We start from the raw sequence: 23812 nt of genomic DNA, 5'->3' as shown, positions 1-23812 counted from the left end.
CTTAAGTACAGGCCTCTCTCTTAACAGGACATTGGCTGTAATACTGCAGTTTTATTCTGAACTTAATAACCTAAAAAAAAAAAAAAAGCTTAAATAATCTAACAACACTCCTTCAGATAATTTTTGTTAAAAAACCACAGCAAGAACTACAGAAAAAAAAACACTCACGCATATAATTTGACAAACTGAATATAAATGAGGCTAGCAGATAAATAATTACCTGGAAAAAACCCAGTAACAACAAAAACCCCAAACAGTAGTGATAAGATAGTAAGTACAAATATACCTTGTCCTTGAGGAACTCCGTAAAATTCAGCAGCTATCCTTGCTGCTTCCTTACGGTTTCCTTTCACAATGTAGAAATGACTAAGTATAGCGAGGCTGATCTTCACAAAAAGTTTAAAACAAAAAAGGGAAAGTATAGTAAAGTAGACATTGGATAGCTGCTGGGCAAAAGGGCGACTTTCTTCTATGACAGTCATTGCTGCAGCAAAATCTCTCTCAGTGTTTGGGTAGGGCTCTCAAATGTGTTGATAAGATCATATGGCTCCAGCCACGCACTCTTGGGAACAACTGGTCCTGAGGAAAGAAAATATCAGCTGGTCATGATGCTTGCTGCTCAAAATATGACGATTATTTATACTGTACATAGTATTGAGTTCACTACCGCTCCTGCTAGCCTGGTGATATTCAAGTGGGATGGAATATAACAGACACAGGTTCCAAGACCCTGGATTGTACTCATTCCACATGCTTGTTTCACTCCAAATTCTGCATTTCTAATTCATTTATTTACCCTATTAATACATGTTTAAAAATACACTGTCAAAAGTATTATTATTAAGAACTGCAATTTCATGTACTGAAACAGGTAACTCAGGTAATCAGTTTTTGCTAAAGTAAGTTCTCCTGCTTCTTAAGTACAATTGCTCTTTTGTGCTACTTCTTTTTATGTTAGACTACTATTTTTTTCTTACAAAACTAGAACCACATCAGTAAATACTTAAAATACACATTAATAAAGGAACAGAGATTTAATACATACAAGCTTTGACAGTCTCTTATTATTTTGTTCAGGCTGAATGAAAATATCTAGCATACATGGCTTATAGCATTACACGAAAAACAGTATTCAGAGCAGAGAGCAGACCATAAAAATCAAACTCCTAGGTATTTTTATAAATAAGATCTTGGAACATCTAAAATTAAATTAATTAAAATGTAATTAAAATTAAATAAATGTAATGGTAAATATACAACATGGAAAATTTCTAATGCTTATGATACACATTTCATTGTGCTGCATCATATTATTTTAAACCTATGACATGACAGGCTTTATTTCTTGGCCAGTTTTAGAGAAGGGAATCTAAATCCCTCAGATTTTTTAAGAATTAATTTGCTTATATGCCATAAAGTTATTACTCATAGTCATCAGCAGTTACGCACAAATTGTTCCATTAGTGTGACTAATTGCTGAGTAAATAATGGTGTCACAACATGATACAAACTGAGGAGCTGCAGGACAGATCTAGATTCCTAAGTAAGCTATAACCCTAAAATAAAGAATCATGGCAGCATAGGAAAGGGTCCTGTTCTAAACTTTTATATTTCCTTTTAAATAAAAGAAATAGTGTCTTTAATTACACTTTTAGATACCCTACCCATAGCAATCTTAAACTGAAACTCCCTTTCTATTCTACCCTGAATTCTCTTGTTTGACGGTAAGAAAAAAACATTTTAGAATGTTGGCAACTGTCCATCAGGAACAGAGGGTATGATCCAAATGTCACTGCATCCACAGATCCCCCTGACTTCAATGAACAGCACAGCAGACATTAAGGCTATGATATAAAATCATATTTCTGAAAGGAATGGGGCAATATAAAGAACCTCTTATCATCTGGCTGCAGAAGTAATTTATTAGAGTAGGAACCTATAACGTTTTCTGGAAACTACATTCAAATAAACCTATAGAAATGAAGAAAAGACAATGATAAAAGGAAACTGGAAATAAATATCAAGGTTTTTAACAGACAGGAGCTGAATTGTGCTTATCTTGAGAGAAACAGACATTCAGTCTTTTTCTTTGAAAAAAACGTAATGACATAAAAGTCAAAACAGTAACGAGAAAAGGCAATTAAAAAGCAGTTTATACTGTAAACTATATTAGTCTGTGAAAAAACATATGCATTTTCTCCTAAATTTCATTTATAGACATTTTCTCATCCAGCCAGAATAGGAACTGCTCTCCTCATACCATAGTTAGAAGCAGGAGTGAGTACTTAAAATGCCAAATGAAAATCCCTTTTTATATTTGGCACATTGTTATCTGACACTGAATTGAAGTGTCATGTTTTCCAGAAGGATAAATAGGCATTATGTTCTGAGCCACCACTGCCAATTTCCGTTTCAGTCATTAATAGAAATGATATTTTCCTTAGTAACACATCCAATATTGGAATCTCTTACTTCTTCCATATTTCTATTAATATTGTTAAGCTTAGCTCAATCGGTCTACAGAATCCCCCAGCCACCTCAAGTACCTGTTTTGCAAATTTACCATGCAGAATAAGGAAGAATCGTAATTATCTCATGGAATACATTCTTCTTCTTTATAGTGTTTTACCTGACCCCTTTTTTTCCTGACTCCACATTGTATCAATCAGTAACTGTGTTTTCTCATCTGGGCTTCTCCCACGTTTTGTTAATTAACAAAATAGTCTTTCTTTGTAGAGGCAAAAATCCAAATAGCAATTACTATAAATAACAGCTGGAGTAAACAGCAACGCTCAGAGTTAATCTTCTCTTACAATGCTTTTTCCTGCTTCTTATAACTGCAGTAGATAAATCACTGAAGAGAAATTTCTCAGTTATTAGGTTGTCTTCTTCAGGTTGAATTTTCCTGTAAAGGGTCAACAAAATAACAAAAACCTTTTCAAAAATAAGGCATGTAATACTTTGTAAGTGATCTTTCAAAAATGCTCATTGATCTGTAAAATTTCTGCTTTTAGAAACAACACGAAAATTGAGCAGGAGGGTTATTCCCGTATCAAAGCTTGTCTTCTGTCCTCTCAAAAATTTGCCTCCTTAGCTATGAACTACATAAAAATGAAAGAAATTATGAGTTTTGAGAATTTCCGTTCACACATGCTCATAAGAAGCTGGCAAAATTACTCTCCTAATAATATTTCTTCTTTTTTAACTCTCTGTAACTCATATGTGCCAGCTTAAGTGGAAACTCTCCCAACTGGACAGAACAACCAAGTTTATCCTAATCTAAGGCTACTAAAGCTCTGCAGAAATTGCCGTTACAGCTTGTTGGCAAACCCATGCTACCAGGCACCCAGTCATGAAAACAGAACAACTGTTCAGATGTTAACACTCACACGGCATTCTGGAAGAATCAACAATGTGAATACTGAGACTTGAACACAAAATAGCTGAGAGCAAGCCCATGCAGACTGGGAGAACCAGGAACAGAAAGCTAGGGATGTTGTAATGGAAATCAGAAAGTAGAAGCATAAGTAAATAAATAAAGGATCTGACAGCCAATGTGATGCCATGAGAGAGTGTAAAAAAACTGGCATGTAAGTGTCCAAATTTTCTACTGCACAGCAACATGAAGCGACTGGAACGTGGTCTCGCAGCAGTGCAGAATACTGAGAGCTTCCAAATAGACATGCATCAGCAATATGTAACAAATACACATTATAAAAATATCAAAGCAGTTGAAAAGAGCAGTAGCTTAATCTGAACATTCACATTTCCTATATGGTTTTGACTTTTGGGAATGAAATTTCTCTGCCTCATTCCCTCACTTGTAAAATGGGTTTAAAAGGACCACTCAAGAAGAGTATTCTGAAGATATTCCCGTGAAAATAATACTGAAACTAATTAGGTATCTGATAATTTTTCTTTTAATACAAAGTTTGGATACAAAGCTAAATAAAATGAAATATTGAATGTTCATATTCCATAAAAGGGATAGCATGTAAAATTATTATAACATTTAAGTTTTTATCATAGCACACAGGAAAATGGCACTAAGCTACACTGCAGATAAACAATATTAGGATTTTTGTTTTGTTTTAAGAACATAGCAATACTGTGACAGACAAGGATCCCCCTAGCTTGACATACTAGCATATTCCCAGCAAATAAAACGAGAACAATGTAATCATTTCTCTGGTATGCTTTCCCCATGTCTGGCCATTAACTATTCTAATTTTAAAACCATTTAAAAAACTTCAAATGCTAGAATTTATGGTCTTAAATTCCCTTTTAAGGTAGCTTGGTCAGTTATCATTTCTAAAGAACATAACCAGTATATTCAAGATAGCAATATTGCCATTTATAATGACTATAAAAGTGGTTATTTTCAAACTCCAGTGCTCAAAGTAGCCTGCCCTTTAATGCCTTACTGTGTAGTGGCCAAGTGCAGAAAGAAAGTATTCAGCAGCGGCACCTGTTTATGCTAATTCAAACTGTTTGTGAAATCTAGTGCAATTTACCCACAACCTAAATGAGTAACTTTTAGAAAAAAGTATGCTCCATCTTCTATGATTAATTACATAACCACATTAATAAACTCTTTATCTTATTCTGACGATTTTTCCTCAACGCTTTATAAGACTAGTGTGCTTAATTTTCAGTAAGGCAAGATACACAAGAAAAATAACACAATTGATATAATATTTAGACTTTGAAGGCATTTTTTAATACTAAAGACTGTAAAACCCTTAGAAATACGATTTCTTTACAGCATATACTGTGTCTTCAGTTCTGGAAAATATACTTACTTCTAATTAAATCTTTTAAAATAATATCCTTAAATTAGATTAATATAGGCTGTAGAAGAGTAATTATACTCATGGCACAAATTCTGTTACAGTTAGTCTTAACAGTTTCCGTCAGTATTTTGGAGATGTATCTAAGCGTCTGAAAGTGAAAATGTTTTTTTAAAGACAAGATATGCAATACAGTATAAAGAATTGTTTGTATGACAACCTGCATGTCCTTCTCCACATATAAGAGATTTGGCTAAAAATACACAAGAAGTTAAGATAGTCATCCTGGTTTTGAAACTTCTGGCTAATAACAAATATAACAGAAGATAATTTAATGAAATAGGATGCCAGGCAGAGGAATGGGAAGCTCTTAGGAGCTTTGAAGAATGCATTATTTTTATACATTATAGACAACCCACCAGGAGAAATTTCTAAAGCAATGACCTCGAAACAGAAAGAGCTTAAAATAAAATCAGTAAGAAGCTAGTAGTTCTAATACTGAGTTTCTGATGTAAGCATACAGTGCTTGATGAAGGATGAAGGACTCAAAAATGCTGAGAAGCCTGAGCTACTAAAAAGGCAATGTCTAATCCAGCATGAAAAATGACCTGCTTAGTGAGCTGCTGACTTGTATTTTAATAGGTATATGGGATGCTAATCCTCAATACTTAAAATTTTATCTGACTCATCTAAATTATTGAATGTTGTCTACGTCATTTCCTCCTTGATGTATTCTTTAAGCAATTTTTTCTATTATTGTCTATTCAAAGCATTTGACCTGAATAAATCTAGACGTAGAGCAACTATTTTAAAATGCATTTGCTCATATATGTTGTTATGCAAAATGTTACCTTAAGTTAACATTGAAGGGAAGGAAAAAAAAGACAGACATATCATAAAACAATTTTTAAAAAATATTAAATGTTCTTTTCAGTAATATTCTTTATAAGTTAAGGGTATTATGCATCTATGCTTAGGCACAGAAAAACAAACAAATCATATTTATCTGATAGCCTCAAGAAATTCAGAAATTGAAGTGACTGGAAGACATCAAACAGCTGCTGAGTCCTTTTCCAAACAGGAGCTCAAGCACATTAGCACAACCCAGACACTACTCTTTCTTTGTAAAATATGGAGAGATGGCCGAAGCACAGACTTTGTGCTACGGTTTTGGGGGAATGAAAAGAAGAAAAGTGAGAGAACACAAACTTTGGTCCAGGGTAGACCAAGCTTGGTTCAGATCTGAACTGCTTTTTCACTGCACCTTGTTGCTACCCTTAAAAATTCTACAGACTTACTTGACCACATGACAAAGCCATATTCTCAGCACAAAAAACGGAGAGTTGTGTTACCAACTGAAACAAACACAACACTGTAAAACAAACAAATGAAAGGCCTACATCTCCTTTTTACAGCTTTTCTTCCTGAAGTACCTTAATGCCATGTCTATCCAGAATCTACACAAACAATGCAGCGTGAAGTTATAACTGATATCCAAAGTTTGTTTCATTCATATTTCTGCAGTTCTCATAGTTCATGCTAGTCTCCTGATCACCCAACTAAAGACTTTAACCAAAAATCTCTTGCAAAATGCAAGAGACATCTTAAGTGTCGTAACGGGAAAATGGGAATAAGTGTCATAAAACATGTTACCCTCCTCCTCTTAGCAGTCATGCTCTGACTTTTGACACTCATTCTACTGAATGGCTATGTATTTAGACACCATTCCTCTTCTCTCATAAGACTATGAAACTCATTTAAAAAGCTTTAACACACAAAAATTTATCTTATACAGGTTTTGTTACATAAATAGTTTCTCTCTGTATTTTGGTGTACCACACTATTTTCCATCAGTTCTCAAACTGCTCCAGAAGGTCCAAATTTATGCCTTTGGGTGGATACGGTAGTATTTTTTTTTTGCCTCCACTGTATTAAAATCAGTGCTCTGATACAGTTTTGGTTCTATACAAATCAAGTTCTTCTGTAACATGAATGATGCAACCTTTCATTTGTAGCATCCTGAAAAGTTTGCTTATTCCACTGCTAACTTTTAATGAATCTAAATTGGTTTTATTCAGGTGTTTTGTTTTTCCTGTCTTTTGAAAATACTACTCCTATCTTAGAAAATAGTTCTAACATACATTCTAACATGCATATCTGGATTTCCAGAGAATGGACTTATTGGTCAAGGATTTAAATATCAATCAGTATCTCTAGACATAACAGACATTCTCTACATTACATGTATTTAAAAACATAAAAATTAACTCAGATATTTAAGCAATTATGAAATTCCAGTTTTCTAACTTTCTCAGTTCTTTGAAAGAATACACAGAAATTTTAAAGCTGTATCACTTTGTAATACACTCACTAGATAGCTGCTTCTCACAATGGTGATAGATTCCACTTCAACTACAAGTCTAATATCAAACAATCCCTGCTATCAGCAACATTATCATATAAGCATGCTTGATCTGCTTAATCAGTCCATCTAATCACTGACAGTAAAGTTCTATACAGAAGGGAAGTAGGTATAACTGACCTGCTTACAAGTAAATTCAATCTGAGTTCTGCTAAGAAACATAGTAAGTTTGTCCTACAGTATTTGTTGCAGTCCTCTTTGGATACCTAACACAATCCAATTATTAAGAGTATTATAGAAGAAGATCCCAAAATAAGTCATGTGTGTACTTGGAGACATTACTAAAACCAGAAATGTGTCAGGAGGCACACACAGACTGTTGACAGACAAACTCTAGCAAATCTTGCCCCTCAGGCATTTAAAAAGTTACCACCTCCAGCTGCCCATTCCATTCCTCAGCTAAAGGTTCCTGCCCCTCTTCCTCCCTTCCTGGAAATCAACAGGACAGAATGTGTATTGGTATTCAGCCACTTCAGTTCAAAATCTGGCAATTTAAACTGCTGACGAGTTTAAACTAATCTTTTGGACTTCACACTGAAAAAAACACTCACACCCCCTACCACCCATTCTGCTCTAGACACAGTAACCTCCTGTTAAACAGTAGCAGCAAACTATGAGGGGAGAGTAATGTCAAAATGCACATACAAGCTGCCTCTTAATAAGGATATTTAGCTGTAATTTTTGATGGCTCAATGTACTGATACGGCTGTATCAGTGAAACTTTGAAGAGTCTCCTTATTTTGCACCTCTTTCCCTTTGTATAGTTCCTTTCTTGCATTCAAACAAATGTTTTCATCACCAACCACATGTCTATAGAACTTCACAGATTCCTTCCTCAGCAACTAACTCACCCTTTTCCTTAGGTATGTGGTACTACAGCTACTACGCTTTTGATATTTGAACTAGCTTGACAGAACTAACTTTGCTATTTCTCATTTCTCTAGTAGGCAGTGCAATCACCCTATTAATCTAAATTCATGTAACTGAACTTTGTATTTTTGCAGTTTTTACTGCTAATCTTTTCTTTAATGAACTGCAAAATGTCACATATTCTTATTAGATAGCTGTCTCTAAATAAATAAGTAAATAAATAAATAAATTGGTAACATTCAAATCCCAGAAGAGCCATAATGTGAAGATTTGGTTTTCATCACATATACAGTTAGTACATAAGAAATGAACTTGACAGAAATTTTCTATTTCAACTGAGAGTTTCCAAGAGACCAGATTTGCACCTGTAACTAATGCCTCTCTGCCACTTTGAAACCTAGACAGACCTCTTCAGCTGTTTGAATTAATACCACCTGGACTTATGAAATTATTTTAGAGCTATAGTAATTTTTAATTTATTTATGCGTAAGACCTTTAAATTGTGTCATCAAGAGGAGACTGTCAATTACTCTAAAGTGAAAAGTTTGCTCGAAATAATACCTCTGAGTTGTGAATGTTTTCTGTCACCAATTTGAATTCCTTTCAAAATTGTTAATTTTATTCTACATTATAGTCTGTCTTTTAATTTTCCTTTAATCGTTTAACTCTTCCTTTTTCTTCATTACAAACTATTTCTAAAAAGAGTGAAATTGTCTGTTTCCTTTGACTTTATACCCACTTTCTTCAAACTTTTGGCCGGTTTTCTTCTAGACTAAGTAAAAGCGGTTTCATTTGTCTCCTTTCTGTGCAGAGTTTATTCTGGTGCCTATGAATGGTATTAATAAAAGGAAATTACAAAGTCAATTTCATTACTTGGTAGGGATGAGAGTTAAAAGATTATTCTGCAAGCATATATCACTATACACTGACTCCCATGGCTAGTGTTCACATCGGAAAGGTTTTTTTCCATCCACTAAAATTGGTATCAGTTAAGTGTTATCATCATTACAGAGCTAGCAAAACATTCTTTTTCTCAAGCCGAGGCATGACAGTCTCTGCTTGGGGCTTTTTCAAAAGACATAAAAATACTTTGTGATGAAGAACTTGTAACTGACTTAGGGAATGAGGTAAAACTAGAGTGAGGTGGATCAGTAGCACAAGGCTTCTTGCCACAGAATGCAAAGCACAATGAAGTGTGACAGATTCAGCTGAATCAGTGATGTATGAGACGGCTTTACCTAACACGGCTTCGTATGCCATGGAATGGGCAATAGCAAATCTGCCAGGAGCAAAAAATGAACTGTGTTGGGCTTCAAAACATACTTAGAGTTGGTTTTGGAGCCAAGAATATTTGGTTCCATCTCCGATGAAGCGTTTTTATGCCACTAAATGAGACAGTGTTATAAAATATCAAGTTCATTCTGAAATCAGAAATTTAAAATTCCCTGAGATTTTCTTGCTGGAGGACTAGCAATAAAAATACAGAGGCAAATGAAAATTTCTATTTGCTTGCCTTCTTATTCTCCATACTTTGTAGATCCAAAGCAAAAAAATGGAGGTGAGAAGAAGGTTAGAAACAAAAACCCTTCAATGCAGTCCAGAAAGACTACTTCTCTTGGCCACAGCCTTTCCACACCGGTTGTAAAAATGGCCCACCCAGAAGAGGTGCTAACTGAAACGGGGCTGTTGCAATAGACAAAAATTCCCCAAGTTGCTCATGGCCACATTTATTTTAATCTTCATCTTTACCCAGAGCTGCCTAAGAGGCTGTGTGTTGCTACTGTCTCTTAAAGAGTTAACATTTCAATAATTAATAAAAGACAAATTCAATAAAGGATTTAGACATTTATGGTCAAATTTAGGAAGTATGTACATGGCCCTAGACCAAAAAAAGTTATCTATACAGTCCTCATCCAACTAGCTAGGTGCCAAAGATGCCACAGCCACCTAAACTTTCACCTGTAAAATTAGTTAGAAACTTAAGCCCCAAGAAGGCTGAAGGTGCTACCACCTCAGCTGAAGTTAACACCTCCCCTTCACCTGGAATTCACAAACTATAAACCCCAAACTGTCAGCCAATTCAAAGCTCCAATCTCTGTGTACCATGTTAGAACCAACCTGACTTCAGCCGAAAAACAAAGAACTCACAGAATCTCTGTTGATGGTCAATGTCAACGCTTGCCGTTTTGTTTACAGATGATTAAAGGAATCACTCACTAACTTGAACATCAGAATAGAAATATCTCAACCAAAGAAAGCAAGCCACTCTCTCTCAGAAGACTAATCATCAGCTGCTGACTGGGACCAATCCTGTTGAAGTGCCAACACTATAAAAAAAAGAACACATGAAAAATAGATCAAAGAGTGCGTAAGAACACAATTCCACAATTTGGATAATTCTGGGGAAGGACAGGAGAAGAAAGGAGAATTCTATGTTTCAGACCAGCTCCCAATCCCATCTCTGCATTCTGTTCAATTAGTTTGTAATGAAAAATTATGAAATTTCTTGAAGTAAGAACCAGCCTGATCACTGCCATGCCTTAGGTGCTCTGCTGGTCTGGGCCTGAGTACACTGCTCAGGCATACTGAATACCTTACACCACTGCGTCTTGGAAATGGTCTCCCAAACTTTTCTGCCTCTCCAAGACTCTATAAATTTGTTTTCATAATCATAGTATTTGATCCATTCAGACTAAAACAACTTATTTAGCTGACAGTGACTTCTGACATTAATATTATGCCACTATTCTTTACAAAAAGAACCGATTTTGTATTTTTCACAGAACAATTTGGAATTTACCAGCAAACAGCTATTGTGAATAATGCTCTTCCCTTCTTCCTTCACAACTGCCACCTTCATTTCGAAATTGTTCTCTTTTGATTTTGCAAGTTTTCAGTCATTAAAAAGCTACAGGTGGTTTCTTTGTTCTGAAACAGTAACAGATCAGTCCTTGGATAAACTACACCATCTGTCTTCCCCTGCATACTGTGCTTGTAAGTGACATTTATTTAAGGGTTCTATTAAAATAAATCCAAAACTACATGAGCAACAACCATATTTATTCATTTGTCTTAAAAACACACGTTAACATGAATTTGGCTAAACCTTTTGATTTTGGTCTTCTTCAGGTACTTGACTGCTGCTTTGGAAATTTCACTACCTTACTCCTATGAGTTCTGCCTTAGTTACTTAAGTTTTCCCAACAGCAGAGTTGTTTAACATTGAATGAAAAACTCTAAATAGCAACTATAAGAACTAAAAGCAAGAGCAAAGGCAATTGAGCCTTTTGTTTGTAGATACAAGAAAAGAATAACGTTCACATTTGGAACTAACTTCTTTATTATAGCAGAGATTTCACAACTTCTGAAAAGTTTAGGCTGCCCAGTTTGCAGTAAAAGCTTCCTTGTTGATTTTAAGTCTTCAACTATTTAGGGGAAAAGTACCCACTTTTCAGTAACAGTTATCCAAGGTTTCAGTAACACTACGTTCCAGAGGATAAATCAAAAACCTTTATCTCACAATTAGTATTTTGAATAGCAAATCAAAACATAAAATAATAACAAACTGACAAAAACCTTTACACAAGAAACTCTCTGTGTTTCTGGAACTCTTCTGGAACATCAGGAAGGCCGAGAATTACCAAATGCAAACCGGCAAAAGGTTTATCATCAGAACATTGCTAAAGAGCCTGTCCTCTTTGGGCCTGTGACTGATTTCATTATGACATACAGAAACCAACAGTATAGTGGAACAGAGGTTCCCACCTGCAAGGAATGTCCCCATAGGTACCTTCACATCCTACATTTAATAGTAGGGCTAAACAGAGATGTGCTACAGATACTCAAGCTGGCTGGAAACACAGAGCATTAGTATGATCTTTTTCCTCTTCCATCCCCCACCTTTATCAGCAAAGATTTTTCTTCCCTGAATCACAGACCTGATTCTCAGTTACAGGGGAGGAAAAGAAACAGCACCATCGTTACAGAACATAGGCACTTCAGAATGGCCTGACAGCCCGCACCTTCTTCTCCCTATCCCTTCAGTCACCATGAGGTCTTCCACCTTTTTAGACCCCTGTATCTGAGCTCCCCTTCCTACTTCCTTCATTTACAGCGCTGGAATCTTAGGGCTGGGAAGATGAAGTTAAATATAACTGAACCACTGCTGACACCTGTTGTCCGCCCCGAGAAATCTGTGTTAATCAGGCCTGGTGTACTTAATACAGTGAAATATGGATAAAACCCCACCATTTTACAGGCTCTCTTTCCCCCCAGTTCTCAGACTCATAATGTTGCAGGTCCAGGCGGAAGGAATGGGTGCCAAGCAGCGGCCTAGGAAGGGGAGCTGAAAACCACCTCACTACATAGGCTAAGCTTTGGTAGCACCGATCTAAAGTGAAGTTTCAACCAACTCGGAGAAGCAAGGTAAAAAGTGCCTCATCCTGCGAATGGGATCACAGAGCCATCTGGTAAAGAAAAAGGATTCCAATGACATGCCCAGCTACTAAATGAGGACTCTGGACAAGATGATTTACATACTGAGCATGTATATAACAAAGTGGAAATGTATAGGAACATCCTACAGAAAACACGGTAGTGAATGGCAAGGCACAATATCAACAAGGTACAGACATCAAGTGAAAAAACAAGCCTTCACCTCAAACGTTATTTACATTTTATTATATAAATGCAAAAATCCACCAGAGCTACAAATACCAACTTCCCTCTAAAACAAATGCCTTAGAAACATAGCAGGTGGCTAACAATTAATTCACAAAAAATGCTCCAACACATAACAACCCTTTTTTTTCCCCCAAAGTTATGAAGGAACTAGGACAAGGATACACACTGCTAGTATTAATGGTGAGAGTACCGAACAGCAACCCCAACTAGCCCTCCATCGGGGGCCGCTCCCAGGGGATACAGATGTGCCCCCACCACGAGCTGCTCTGAGGGGCCACGGCTTGAGTGAGCACTGGCGGCCTTCCCACGGCACTGGGGACCTTCCCACGGCCACGCAGGAGACAGACCAGCCGAAAATAAACCACCCACAGCTAAACAGGACAGAACCAAGCCGGCGCGTCTTGTCCTCGGGTATTTTTTTCTTCTATGAACCAGACAGACGCAGAAACACTGTACAGGCTCTTTTACGAAAGTCAGTCACCTTTGACAGGCGACCGCCGAAGGGCACACCGCACTTCTTTCACCGAACTCCCAAGTCTGAGAGGTGCCTGAGAGGGTGCGGGTCTCAAAAGGCATCGCGGCGCACAACTAACGGCTAACCGGTAAGAGCAGACACGGGGGAGGAGGCGACAGAGGAACCGCCGGGAAGCGGGCGGGCCACGAGCCGCGGCCCCCACCGCCACGCCGCCGCCGGCAGCGCCGCCTCGGAGCAGCCCCACGGCTGGCGGAAGCAGCAGGGAACCGTCCGCGCTGCCGGCGCAGGCGCTTTGCGGGAGGCGCGTGGCCCCGCCCCGGCTGGGCGGGCCCTGCGGCGAAGCCGCGCCCTTTCCTCCGCGGCCCCAGCGAAGGCGCCGCCGCCCGCTTCCTGCCGCGTCCCAGCGCCGCCGGGCCCGCTGGAGCCGCCCTCCCCACCGAGCAGCGGCTGGAGCCTGGGAGCCTGCGCGGCGCGGCGGCCGGGCCGAGCGGGGAGATGAACACGGTGCTGTCCCGGGCCAACTCGCTCTTCGCCTTCTCTTTGAGCGTGATGGCGGCGCTCACCTTCGGCTGCTTCATCACCACCGCCTTCAAGGAGCGGAGCGTGCCCGTCAGCATCGCCGTGTCCCGGGTCACGCTGTGAGCGCGGGCGGGGGCGGAAGGGAGCGGCGGAGGAGGGCTGGGCCGGGCCGGGCGGCGGCTGCCCGCTGGGGAGGGGTCTGGGAGCTGCGGCTCTTCCCCGGCTGCCCGCCGAGGAGCCGCTGCGGGGCGAGTAACGGCCGGGGCGCGGGAGGGGACGTTAACGCCCGGCTGCGGGACGGCGCAGACGCGAGCGGAGGCCCGCCGCCGCGGGAAGCTCCTCGCCGCCGCCGTTCCGCCGGCTGCATCGGCCGGGGCCGCGGCTGTCTCCGCTGCCTGCCCGCTCCCTCGCGCCCCGCCTGGGCCAATGAGGGAGCCCCACGACGGCGCTCCGCCGCCTCCCGCCCCGGCCGGGCGGGAGCTGGGGCGGCGCCGCCCGCGTTGGGCGCTTCGGGGCTGGTCAGCGCGTTGAACTGCTGACCCGCTGAAGATGCCGGTGAGGGCCGCTCCGTTAGGGCACGCCGGCGTGCAGACACCAGCCGCCTTCTCTGTGAGGGGGTGGTGGCTTACAGGGGAGTCGAGCGAACTGCTTTTGACAGTTCTGAGGGTGCAAGGACCTAAAAGAACGTGCGGTTTATCTCCCTAGCACCTTTTTTTTAATTAGTACTTGCCTTATATTTTTCCACTGGTAACATATTTTCTTTTTTGCGAGCTCTGTGACAGTAGACTGACTGGGATGGCTGTGAAATGATCTTCCTGTGAAATGCACCAGGTGTAGAATACGTAATACCACATCAAAAGTGTGTTGCCCACATGACATAATATGCCGATGCAAACTTGTGCCAGGGGAACCTTTTTTACAATTTTTTTTTTTTTTTTTTTTTTTGAAAAGGAAACTTTGTCACAGGAAACTTCCGTCAAGTTAAGTGTGTATGATGTGGAGGGCTGCAGTTTCACGAGCAGCTGAGCAGCTGCTACTGCCACCAGAAAGTGGAGGTCTTTGCTGCTGCTTCTAGCCACGTGGTCCTTTACCAGAGCTGCACAGGCGAATGGGGCTCACAGGATACTGAGCTGTTTTAAGTCAACTAATGAGTTTGTTTAGTTTGGTTTTGGCCAAGTTAGTGAGCGAAAGCAGCTCATGGAGCTTTGGACCACCCCAAGGTACGTGGCAGGAGTGGATGGCTAGCAGTAGGGTTTGAAAAGGGAAGTGAATGCAAATAAAGAGTGGGAACTGCCATCGCCTCTTGGATTGGTTTAATATCTCAGGAAAATATACCCTGTTTTTATGCTAGATTGAGGATTGCAAACAGCATAAAACCAGCACAAAAGCATATTTTTGAGTGTTCTGGTGAGCTTGACATATATGAGATAGCGTACTAATGCCTAAGTTGGATGAAATTTGTAGTGCTGTTCCTTCCGTGATGCGCAGATCTGGTATTAATGAGAGGCGTTATACCTTAGTTGCTTTTCTTGCACTTTTGAGAAGTTCTGCACACCCCAGGCGTAAGGCCCATTACTGTACCAGATGGACAGTGATTCAGTAATGAAGTCAAGTGCTTGGTAAGGGTTACTACTTAAAAAAGATGTTGCTTTCTGCAAAAGGATGGAAATTCATAGCAAGGCTTAAATTGGGTAGTTTTGGTGGTGTTTTTCTTAACCACTGTCTCCAAAAGTGGTTTTTCGGCTGGTAAACTTTTTTTATTCTTTGAGATTACTAAGCTTAGTTTTAATGAAATGATATTTTAATGGACTAATGTTCAAACTGGAATAAATGTAACTAAGAAGTTCATAATTCATAAGATTTTTGTTACATGAGGAACTAAGGTTCACAGCTGATTGCCAACCTGCTTATGGTATTCCTCTTTGTAGAGGGTAAGTTTGGCAAATTGATAAGCTTTGTAAATACGTATGAAAATACCTGCTATGTCTTTGTTATTTTCCAGTTTCTTTTTCTAATGTGGTTTAGTAAGGCGATGTCAGATATTCCTCCAAATGTGGATTGTAATAAAGTCTTCCAAAACGATAGGATTTTCCATAATGTAGAAGACAATAAGTATTTTCTTTATACTGCTACTTATATACATTCCAGGGAGAAATCTTGTAAGTTGTGTGAACTACAAACATAAACTCTGTTTTATCAGAATGATTGGAATGTCTTGTATGAGACTGAGCACTAGAGGCTTTTTTTTATGGAAAGTTGAGAAATAATATTGAAAATGGTTGCCAGCAGACAGCTATGCTGCCGGTGTTCCAATCAGCTTTATATATTTGGGGATGGCTAACACATATTTTACTAAAATGAAATGTAGTGCACTTTAGGCACAGGTAGATACAGATTTTTGTTAATAAGTAGTCATCTATAGGCTATTTGTATAACTTAGACTACTGTGGTGGCAAGGCCTGTAAATCAAAACTGGAGCTTCATAATTTCTGGAAGGCAGGTTTTATTTTGTAATGTTGATTATATTTTACCAAAAGTATTTAAAAGAAAGTACAGAAAATGGATGAGGGAAATATGTACTAAGAATAATAATTTATGTAACACATGAAAGAGAAATAATGAGAAAGGATAATCTTGGGTTTTGTTTTGTCTTGTCTTAGAAAAAATGTAGAAGATTTCACTGGACCTAGAGAAAGAAGTGATCTGGGATTCGTCACATTTGACATTACTGCAGATATCCTTAATGGAAAAACGGTTTGCGAGCATTTTGATATAAGCACATCTTGACATCTATTTTTGTTATCTTATAATCTTCAGATATTCAGGACTTGAGGAAAACTAGCAATTTGTCTTAAAATATAAATTTAAAGCAATGAAAAGTAGTATCTTGCATAGCTAGGGCAGTAAAATAGAACTTGGAATAGTTGTTCTGTCTCTAGTAGATGACACAGGGCAAGTTTTTTTCTCTCTTTTTTTAATGCCTGTTTTTAAAATCAGACTCTATAGTGAAGTGTACTGTATCTAATAATGGGAAGTGAAGTTTAACATCTGGACAGTATTACCGTTAAGTGAAGTTTGTATTGGTGGTTTGAGGTGTGAATTAATTACAGGGTTTATATAACATACTATTTTGACTGTCATACTGAATCTAGAAACTCCGATGCACCTGTCAAATTCATTTTGTTGTGAGGCTTTCAAAGTTTTGGCCACGTAATAGACAAGTACCTGTCTTTAAAAATAAAAAGACATTGTAGTCCTTTAGTTGCTTATATGTTAAACTATCAAATCTTTAACACTGGATAGTATAAAATTCATTGGGAAGTATGTGAGGTACTAAAAAGTTTATCACATTACTTTTTGGCCTCTTTCTCATTGCTGTTACTTTTTTGCAACTTCTCTTTTGTATTTCTCTGCTTCCCTGGTAGTCTGGTTTTTATTCGGTAAAGGGGGTTGTGTGGGGGTGTTTTTGTTTGGTTTTGGTTTGGGTAGGTTTTTTGACAGTAGAAGGGAATCATTCTTAGGATTTAGGGTCTTGATATATATAAAAAAAAAAATCTATGTTTTTCTGCAGAAGTCGGTACCAAATATGAAGCAGCATGTTTTACCTCAGGTGGTTACGGTTACATTAAGCCTTGCTTTGCAGCAAGGCTGAGATTCCTGGGATTTTTCCCTGCCTGCTGTTTTTTGTCACTGCGTTAGGCAAGACACTGATTACCTCTGTGTTTCGGTTTCCCTGTTTTGGAGAATACTACATTGTGTAAGAAAACCAACAAAATACAAATCTTGAATGCATTTGAACACTGGATAAACGGGTTAATCAGATTTTTGCAGGTGTGTGTTGCACAGGAATAAGAGGGATTTTTTTTTATCAGCTGGAAGCAGGAGAGGTGAACTCCTAAGTCTGAGTTTTATCTCTGAAATGCTTATATATATTAAAACCAGAGACTAAAATTCTAAAGTAGATAAATTGAATTGTATGCAGTGTATATAGGAGGAGGCAGAGCAAGGTAGGACAGGACCTCTAAAATAAAAGTTCTTATACAAGGATTAGTCTGCAGTATGTGGACGTAAATATTCCATGTTTTAATGACTTTTAATAGTAGCAGTAGTTTTAAATTTTTTTTTAATAAAAACTCTGACTTAATCTTTCATGCCTGGCATAAATAAACCTTGCAGTTTAGAGTTGTAAAATACAACTTTCTGGTAGGTTTTTCTGGACAAAATTTGTAAAGAGATAACTGGTACATGGGTTCTCTTAGCTAATGGAAACAAGTTGTTAGTCCTAGGAAGAATTAAATAAAATGACAGTTACAAAAAGAAACTAGGGAAAGGAAAGGGGAGGAGACAGTTTTCACAAACTCTTTTTAACTTACTTAATTCGTGGCTAACTTTAGCAAGTGTTAAGAAATCCTACAAAGGAGATCTTCAGAATCTTGTTTGTTGTTTTGAGTTAGATGAAAAATGTTAAAGTAAAATATCTCCAGCTATTCTTGCAGCAACAGCAGTTAATTATTTAATTCTTTCCTTACTTGCCTTTTGAATTAGCGGCTTAAAATCATGATTCAGTCTTGGGAAAAGTGGAACAAGATAGAACAGATTTTGAGGCTGGTTGGGGAATGTGTTTAATTTAGTCTTTGAGATAGTGGCAAATAGAATAAAAAAGAGGACTGGGAAATAAAAGGTTACAGCTAATCTTTATTGTGAGTTAAAAGGTCTTTTGCTTAGCAGTCACACACAGTGCATTTTATTGCTAAATAAACAGACAAGTATTTAGAATATCAGCTTTATTATAATGACAGTCTCAAATGGCAGTCATCGGTTCTTTACTGTTGATCAGAAATCTGAGCAGAGTTTTGTTCCAGTCTAATAAGCTGACTTTCTTTGTGGTAAGTAGGTAATTAAATTTGCTAATTCCTGGTGTCCCTTCCAATATGAAATACTTCCCATCTACTGACTTCTCTAATGTGGGTATTACAGGCTCTTTGAACTCTCTACACTCTGCCAATGTTGTATTTATATATTGTTTAACGCTATTGTAACTCGATCCACAGTTGGATACCAGGATTCTTTGATAGTATAAATAATCACTTTGAAAGATATTTACTGAAGAATTTTGTCTTGCCTGTTACGTTTCAGTTTTTACAATAGATTGTCTAGCAGTGGATTCTGGTTACTAGCTTGCAGTGTCAAATATAGAACTCCTAAATCATTGGAGGAAATAGCTGTTAAATTTCATAAATAGTAAAAAAAAAACAAACCACACACCAAAAACCTGTGGCTTTAATATGACTAAAATATATGTTAGAACTCCTGGAAGTGCTCTGTTTTATAAATAACATGAGGTATGTTGAAACGCAAGAACTCACTGCAATTATCATAGTCTATTTAGATTTAGTAAAAATAAATCAAGGTTATGTAAGTACAATATGGTATTTTTCTTAACTCGCATACATCTGCAGAGTATATTTGACTGGAACGTTAAACAATTGTTTCTATATTTGTCTGCAGAATATTCAACGAAAAACAATGTAAGTATCAAAAAGAAAGTTGAAGCAATTACCCATTTTGTACTGCAGCTATTTTTAACATTCTGAAGTTCTGCTGGGAAGAGTTAAGGCACCAGCATTTCCTACTAGCTTGGACTGTTTTTACTGGCCTTTGTGATTGTTATTTTCTTGATAGTTGAAGTGCAGGGTGGGAAGTTCACCCTCATGAAACCTAACTTGGTATGTGCCCAGCAGAGTGGGAGAAAAGTAGCATATGCCTTATTGTTCACTTACAATAGTGGACTGTAAATGAGTTTTTTCGCTTACTTGCTCTGTCTGTTTTACTTTTCCCTAACATTCTGCAGTTGACTTCTGTTAGAAACAAGATATAGTGGCCTTTGGTGTGGTGGGTCTTTTGTTCATAGATCACAGAAGTGTTTGCCCGTACCAGTTACTGTAGCCCCATAATACATTTATGTTTTCTTGTCATACATCTCAAAATAATTGGCCTTGCTGCATCCTTTAAATGGGTTGCTACTGATACTTCACTTTGGATAGCTGAAGGCTTTTTTTCACTGATTTGATAGGAGCTGTGTGAAACAGCCTATGGAAAAAATTATTTTAATGAAACACCATGCTGCCATGGTACCACTGAATTCTAGTTTAAACTATTGTGGTCATATTGCAAGGATATAGTGAAGGCTTGGGGTTTTTTCTTAATTTGCAGCACAAAATTATCTGCCTACTTTTCTTTCTTTTTTTTTTTTTAAAGTACCTTGGTTATTTTATATATGCTGGTGGATATTGTGTTTGTAGTAAAACAGTTTTTAGGGTTCCTTATTAGGCTCTAGGACTTTATTGTCTTGTTTCATCTCTTAGATTTTTTTTCACATAAATCACTAGTTCTCACAAATATTGAGAAATATTTTTTCTAAATGGTTCTATAAGGTACTAACCAAGACTGTTTAGCACCTAACTACTTAGAAGAACAGTATAAAGTTTCAAATATTTAAGAATTTGGGATCCATCTCTTGAATTATTCATTCAATTCTGGGGGTTATGCTTGCAATTCAAGTAGAGATTTTTTCCATTAAAGTTGGAAAAATGTTAAATACCTAGGCAGTGTCATGATAGCTCAATTTAAGTCCTTTATTTGAAACGAAGTCTAAATACTGCTTTAAAAGCGACTTACCTTTGCAATTCAAAAGGAAAAACCCATCATACCTTCTAAGTCTTTGAAAGCTTATGACTTTTTAAAATGGCTTTTTCATGTTTTATTGAGCTGTTCTTTGTTGTTTCCATTTATTCTGTGCCACACTTCTGTGTGTAGTAGTGCTAGTTTCCCTCCCTGTATAGCATTATTTTGCTAAATCAGTTATGGATTGCAAGCATGTACTTCAACTTCAGGGTTTTTAGATGAATAATGCTATGAAATTCCAGTGACTGAATATGATCTTGTAAGGTACCTTGCTGACTTTATTACAATTGTATTTTTAGGCTCTAAACCAGGTGGTGCTTTGGGACAAGATCATGTTAAGAGGAGATAACCCAAGGCTGTTCTTAAAAGACATGAAGTCAAAGTACTTTTTCTTTGATGATGGAAATGGTCTCAAGTAAGTAAATCCTTTTTTTATTATTATTCGTGGTGTCTTGATTTATTTGCACACTTTACATTTTATATTTGTTTTTATTGCTGTGGTAAGGTACCTATATTGTATCTGATGTTCTGTCAGTCTATTGCATCCTTGTACTTTGATTGTTAGAAAATGACCTTGGATACAAGATAACGTGTTTCTTCTGTAGACTAGAAGATGCACTGCTAATACGAGCAATAGGCTTCTGGGTTCCTGCTTCCAATATTCTTGTCTGTAGATTTGGTTCTGTGATGCACTCAACTTCAAAGGAGTTAGTAGCAGTAAAAAGAAAAAGTCTTATCTGGAAAATAGGTAAAACTTCATGAAGTAACTACATAAAAATTAAAAAGCCCATTGTTTCTGGATCAGGAAAACAATTTGTATCCTAATATATTTAATATTAATAATTATTAATTAAATTGGTTAACTTGAGTATTTGTGCTGATAGTCTTTGTTGCTTTTGCAGGGGAAACAGGAACGTCACTTTGACTCTCTCCTGGAATGTTGTCCCAAATGCTGGCATTCTACCTCTTGTAACAGGATCAGGACATGTGTCTGTACCTTTCCCAGATACCTATGAAACAACAAAAAGTTATTAAATTATAATACTGAATCCTAAGCAAGATATTTTTATACTTGTATATTGTGAATAAATTTTATTGCGGTTTCTTCTCACATCCCATGCAACCCTTCAGTGCAACCCTTCAATAAAGGTACTTAATTTCCTCAGGTCTAACAGCATAGGAAAAGGAAATGAAAGTTCAGGTTTTTTTCTTAAATGAAACATTGAAGCTGAAAATTAAGGGAAAGGTAAATTGCAGAGTAATGATTTTGGGGTGGGAAACTGAGGATTTTTTTTTTTCTTTCTTTCTCCTGGCCATCTGGGTATAGATCTCCTTTTCTTTTAAATAAACATTTTTAAACCAGAAGATAGTCCTACTGTGATTTTTTGAGGTACTATGATAGTTATTTAATCTGTGTAGAACTCAAATACACCTTCTGGACTCAGTTTCTGTGAGTGCCTGAAGGAAATGGCTATTTGTTTTACAGCATTGGCCTAAATGCATGCTTAGCATGTTACAGTAAAGTAAGCTTGGTCCTTTCTAGAACTGCCAACGGCTACTTTGAAAACTAGTAGTTCATTATCTGTCAGTCAGCCTGCAGATCTTGTTTTGAGTGCCATTGATGTAGCCCACATGCAATTCTATATTATAAAACATTTTAATAACTGCTTATAATGCAGCTAACTGGAAGAATAAAAAGAAATCTTTTCAGTGTATTAAGCGTAAGTCAGTAAGAAAAGTAAAAGCTTTAGGGAAAGAAAGACTGTCTACAAAGCAATCACTTGATTTTTATTGCGATCTGCTCAGCAGGAAAAATGAACACACTTGTTCCAGAGGGGGCTGGGACAACTAATATTAGAGGGGCCCTTCTGTAGCAAGGAATGGGACACATGTTCTCCAAAACAGTCTGGGAAAACATTTAAGAAATAGAGGATTTCCCATGGAAACATAGAGAAATCCAGGCAGATTTACCAGCTTGAACATGGATATGAGTCTACCTACCTCATGTAATGAGGATATGATGCTACCTGCCTGGTTGTATCAACCAGGAAATGTGGCAAGCAGTATGTAGCAGTTTCAGTCAGCACCTCTGCTGAAGAAGTGTCCTCTCTGCGGCTGCACATCCTGCTCTTTGTGTCCTCCTTCACTCAGCTACAGCCGCAAATGCTTGTCATAGTTGGGAGGACAGAAGGAAGAAGCAGGGTATCAGGATTGCCTCTTGGCAATAATGATGGTTTATACGGATCGACTAGTGTTTCTTGCTCATCATATATCCCGAAGGAAGAGCACTTGCCACTATCACCTTCCTGATGTAGTTCTTAATAAACATGTATATACTCAAACAAAGTACAGTAGAAGTTAATTTATTGCCAGACATGGAATGTTCTGAATGTGGGACTTTCAAAAAGAGCAAACGTAGTCTGAAATTAAAACTATGAGTTTTTTAATACTGCAAATCAGAAAAAATAATAGGAAAAATGATGAGAATTGCATTGTGACAAACCTTTCAAAAGAAGAGACGCAAAAGATTGGAGCAGAGTCTCCCCCTTTGTTGTGAGCTCACCTAAGAGCTGATGGATTTTGAGGAAGCCAACTTGCTTTTAAAAAGGGATCTTTAATACTTGTGACACTTGTGTAAGTGACTATTTAGTATGTTCTCCATGTTGGTGTATCAATCAAAGAAGTGTTGAAAAAATTTCCAAAAAGTGCTCTGTATTTTTACAAACAAAATTCTGTTCAAGTGTGAAGACTGAAAAATAATTTTCACAGGAATATTTTAGGACAATTTTTCATTTGTATCCAGCATATTTACATGAATTTCAGTTCTCTGAACTTGTGCTGTTTTCCACAGATCAGCATGATCAGCACGCTGAAATACATCCTATTTTTTCTGTGCTTTGATATCAAATGTATATATTGCTCTAAAAACAACTGTTGTAGAGAACTTAATGCTGTCATAGAGAAGGAAAACAAAATAATATTTTTTTAAAGACAATTGGGCAAAGTTGTGGAGTTCTTTTGTTAATTGCCAAGTAAGTGGTTGGTTTATTCATAAATTATATTCTTGAAATGTTTACTGAAACTTATTTCTCATGGCTTGGCATTTAACCACTTCCCTGTGGTTAAATTCCTTTGGCAGTACTCTTCCAGAGAATATAAAGGCTGTCTATGAAAGAGATGCTTTAACTACAAAGACAAGGATCCGCTGTCAAAAAAACATCAGAGAGAAATCTACCTTCTTTCCTCCCAAATGATACATTCTTCCCAGCAGATAGTAGCAGCATTTTAAGACACTAAAATTGTAGTTTCAAACATCATGCTTGAAGCTTTTCTAGCCTTTCCCAGTGAAGAGAAATTATGTTTGAGGTA

General features: G+C 37.8%; 2 protein-coding genes across 4 annotated transcripts in view; one reads left to right on the top strand and one right to left on the bottom strand.

The window, feature by feature from the left end:
- The window catches only part of ASB5 (ankyrin repeat and SOCS box containing 5), a 42060-nt gene extending 28587 nt beyond the window's left edge, over nt 1-13473 (bottom strand). Inside the window, exons 1-4 of one of the 3 annotated variants that reach the window (XM_075149301.1) lie at nt 12932-13473; nt 10231-10409; nt 9596-9611; nt 287-579 (exon numbers count right to left, since the gene is read on the bottom strand). In XM_075149301.1, the coding sequence (XP_075005402.1) occupies nt 287-482 (196 nt within the window). In that variant the 5' untranslated portion in view covers nt 483-579; nt 9596-9611; nt 10231-10409; nt 12932-13473. The remainder of the gene's footprint in view (nt 1-286; nt 580-9595; nt 9612-10230; nt 10410-12931) is intronic. The other 2 variants (XM_075149300.1, XM_075149302.1) reach the window with 2 other exon arrangements.
- A 110-nt stretch (nt 13474-13583) lies between these two features.
- SPCS3 (signal peptidase complex subunit 3) lies at nt 13584-21808 on the top strand. Its single transcript, XM_075149299.1, has 5 exons — nt 13584-13878; nt 16420-16495; nt 19213-19287; nt 20743-20858; nt 21346-21808. Exons 1-5 carry the CDS (start codon nt 13736-13738, stop codon nt 21476-21478), a joined length of 543 nt encoding a protein of 180 aa, XP_075005400.1. The 5' UTR covers nt 13584-13735; the 3' UTR covers nt 21479-21808.
- Nucleotides 21809-23812: the final 2004 nt, after the last annotated feature.

The sequence above is a fragment of the Calonectris borealis genome, chromosome 4 (assembly GCF_964195595.1).
Source record: "Calonectris borealis chromosome 4, bCalBor7.hap1.2, whole genome shotgun sequence".
Taxonomy (NCBI): domain Eukaryota; kingdom Metazoa; phylum Chordata; class Aves; order Procellariiformes; family Procellariidae; genus Calonectris; species Calonectris borealis.
This window is presented reverse-complemented; position numbering and strand designations above follow the sequence as displayed.

What these genes read in the sequence shown, in the direction of transcription:
- SPCS3 (XM_075149299.1), top strand. Translation starts at nt 13,736, where the DNA reads ATGAACACGGTGCTGTCCCGGGCCAACTCGCTCTTCGCCTTCTCTTTG. An exon ending in CATTTGACATTACTGCAGAT is followed by an intron (nt 16,496 to 19,212) that starts ATCCTTAATGGA and finishes ACTCGCATACAT; the next exon opens with CTGCAGAGTATATTTGACTG. An exon ending in AATATTCAACGAAAAACAAT is followed by an intron (nt 19,288 to 20,742) that starts GTAAGTATCAAA and finishes TTGTATTTTTAG; the next exon opens with GCTCTAAACCAGGTGGTGCT.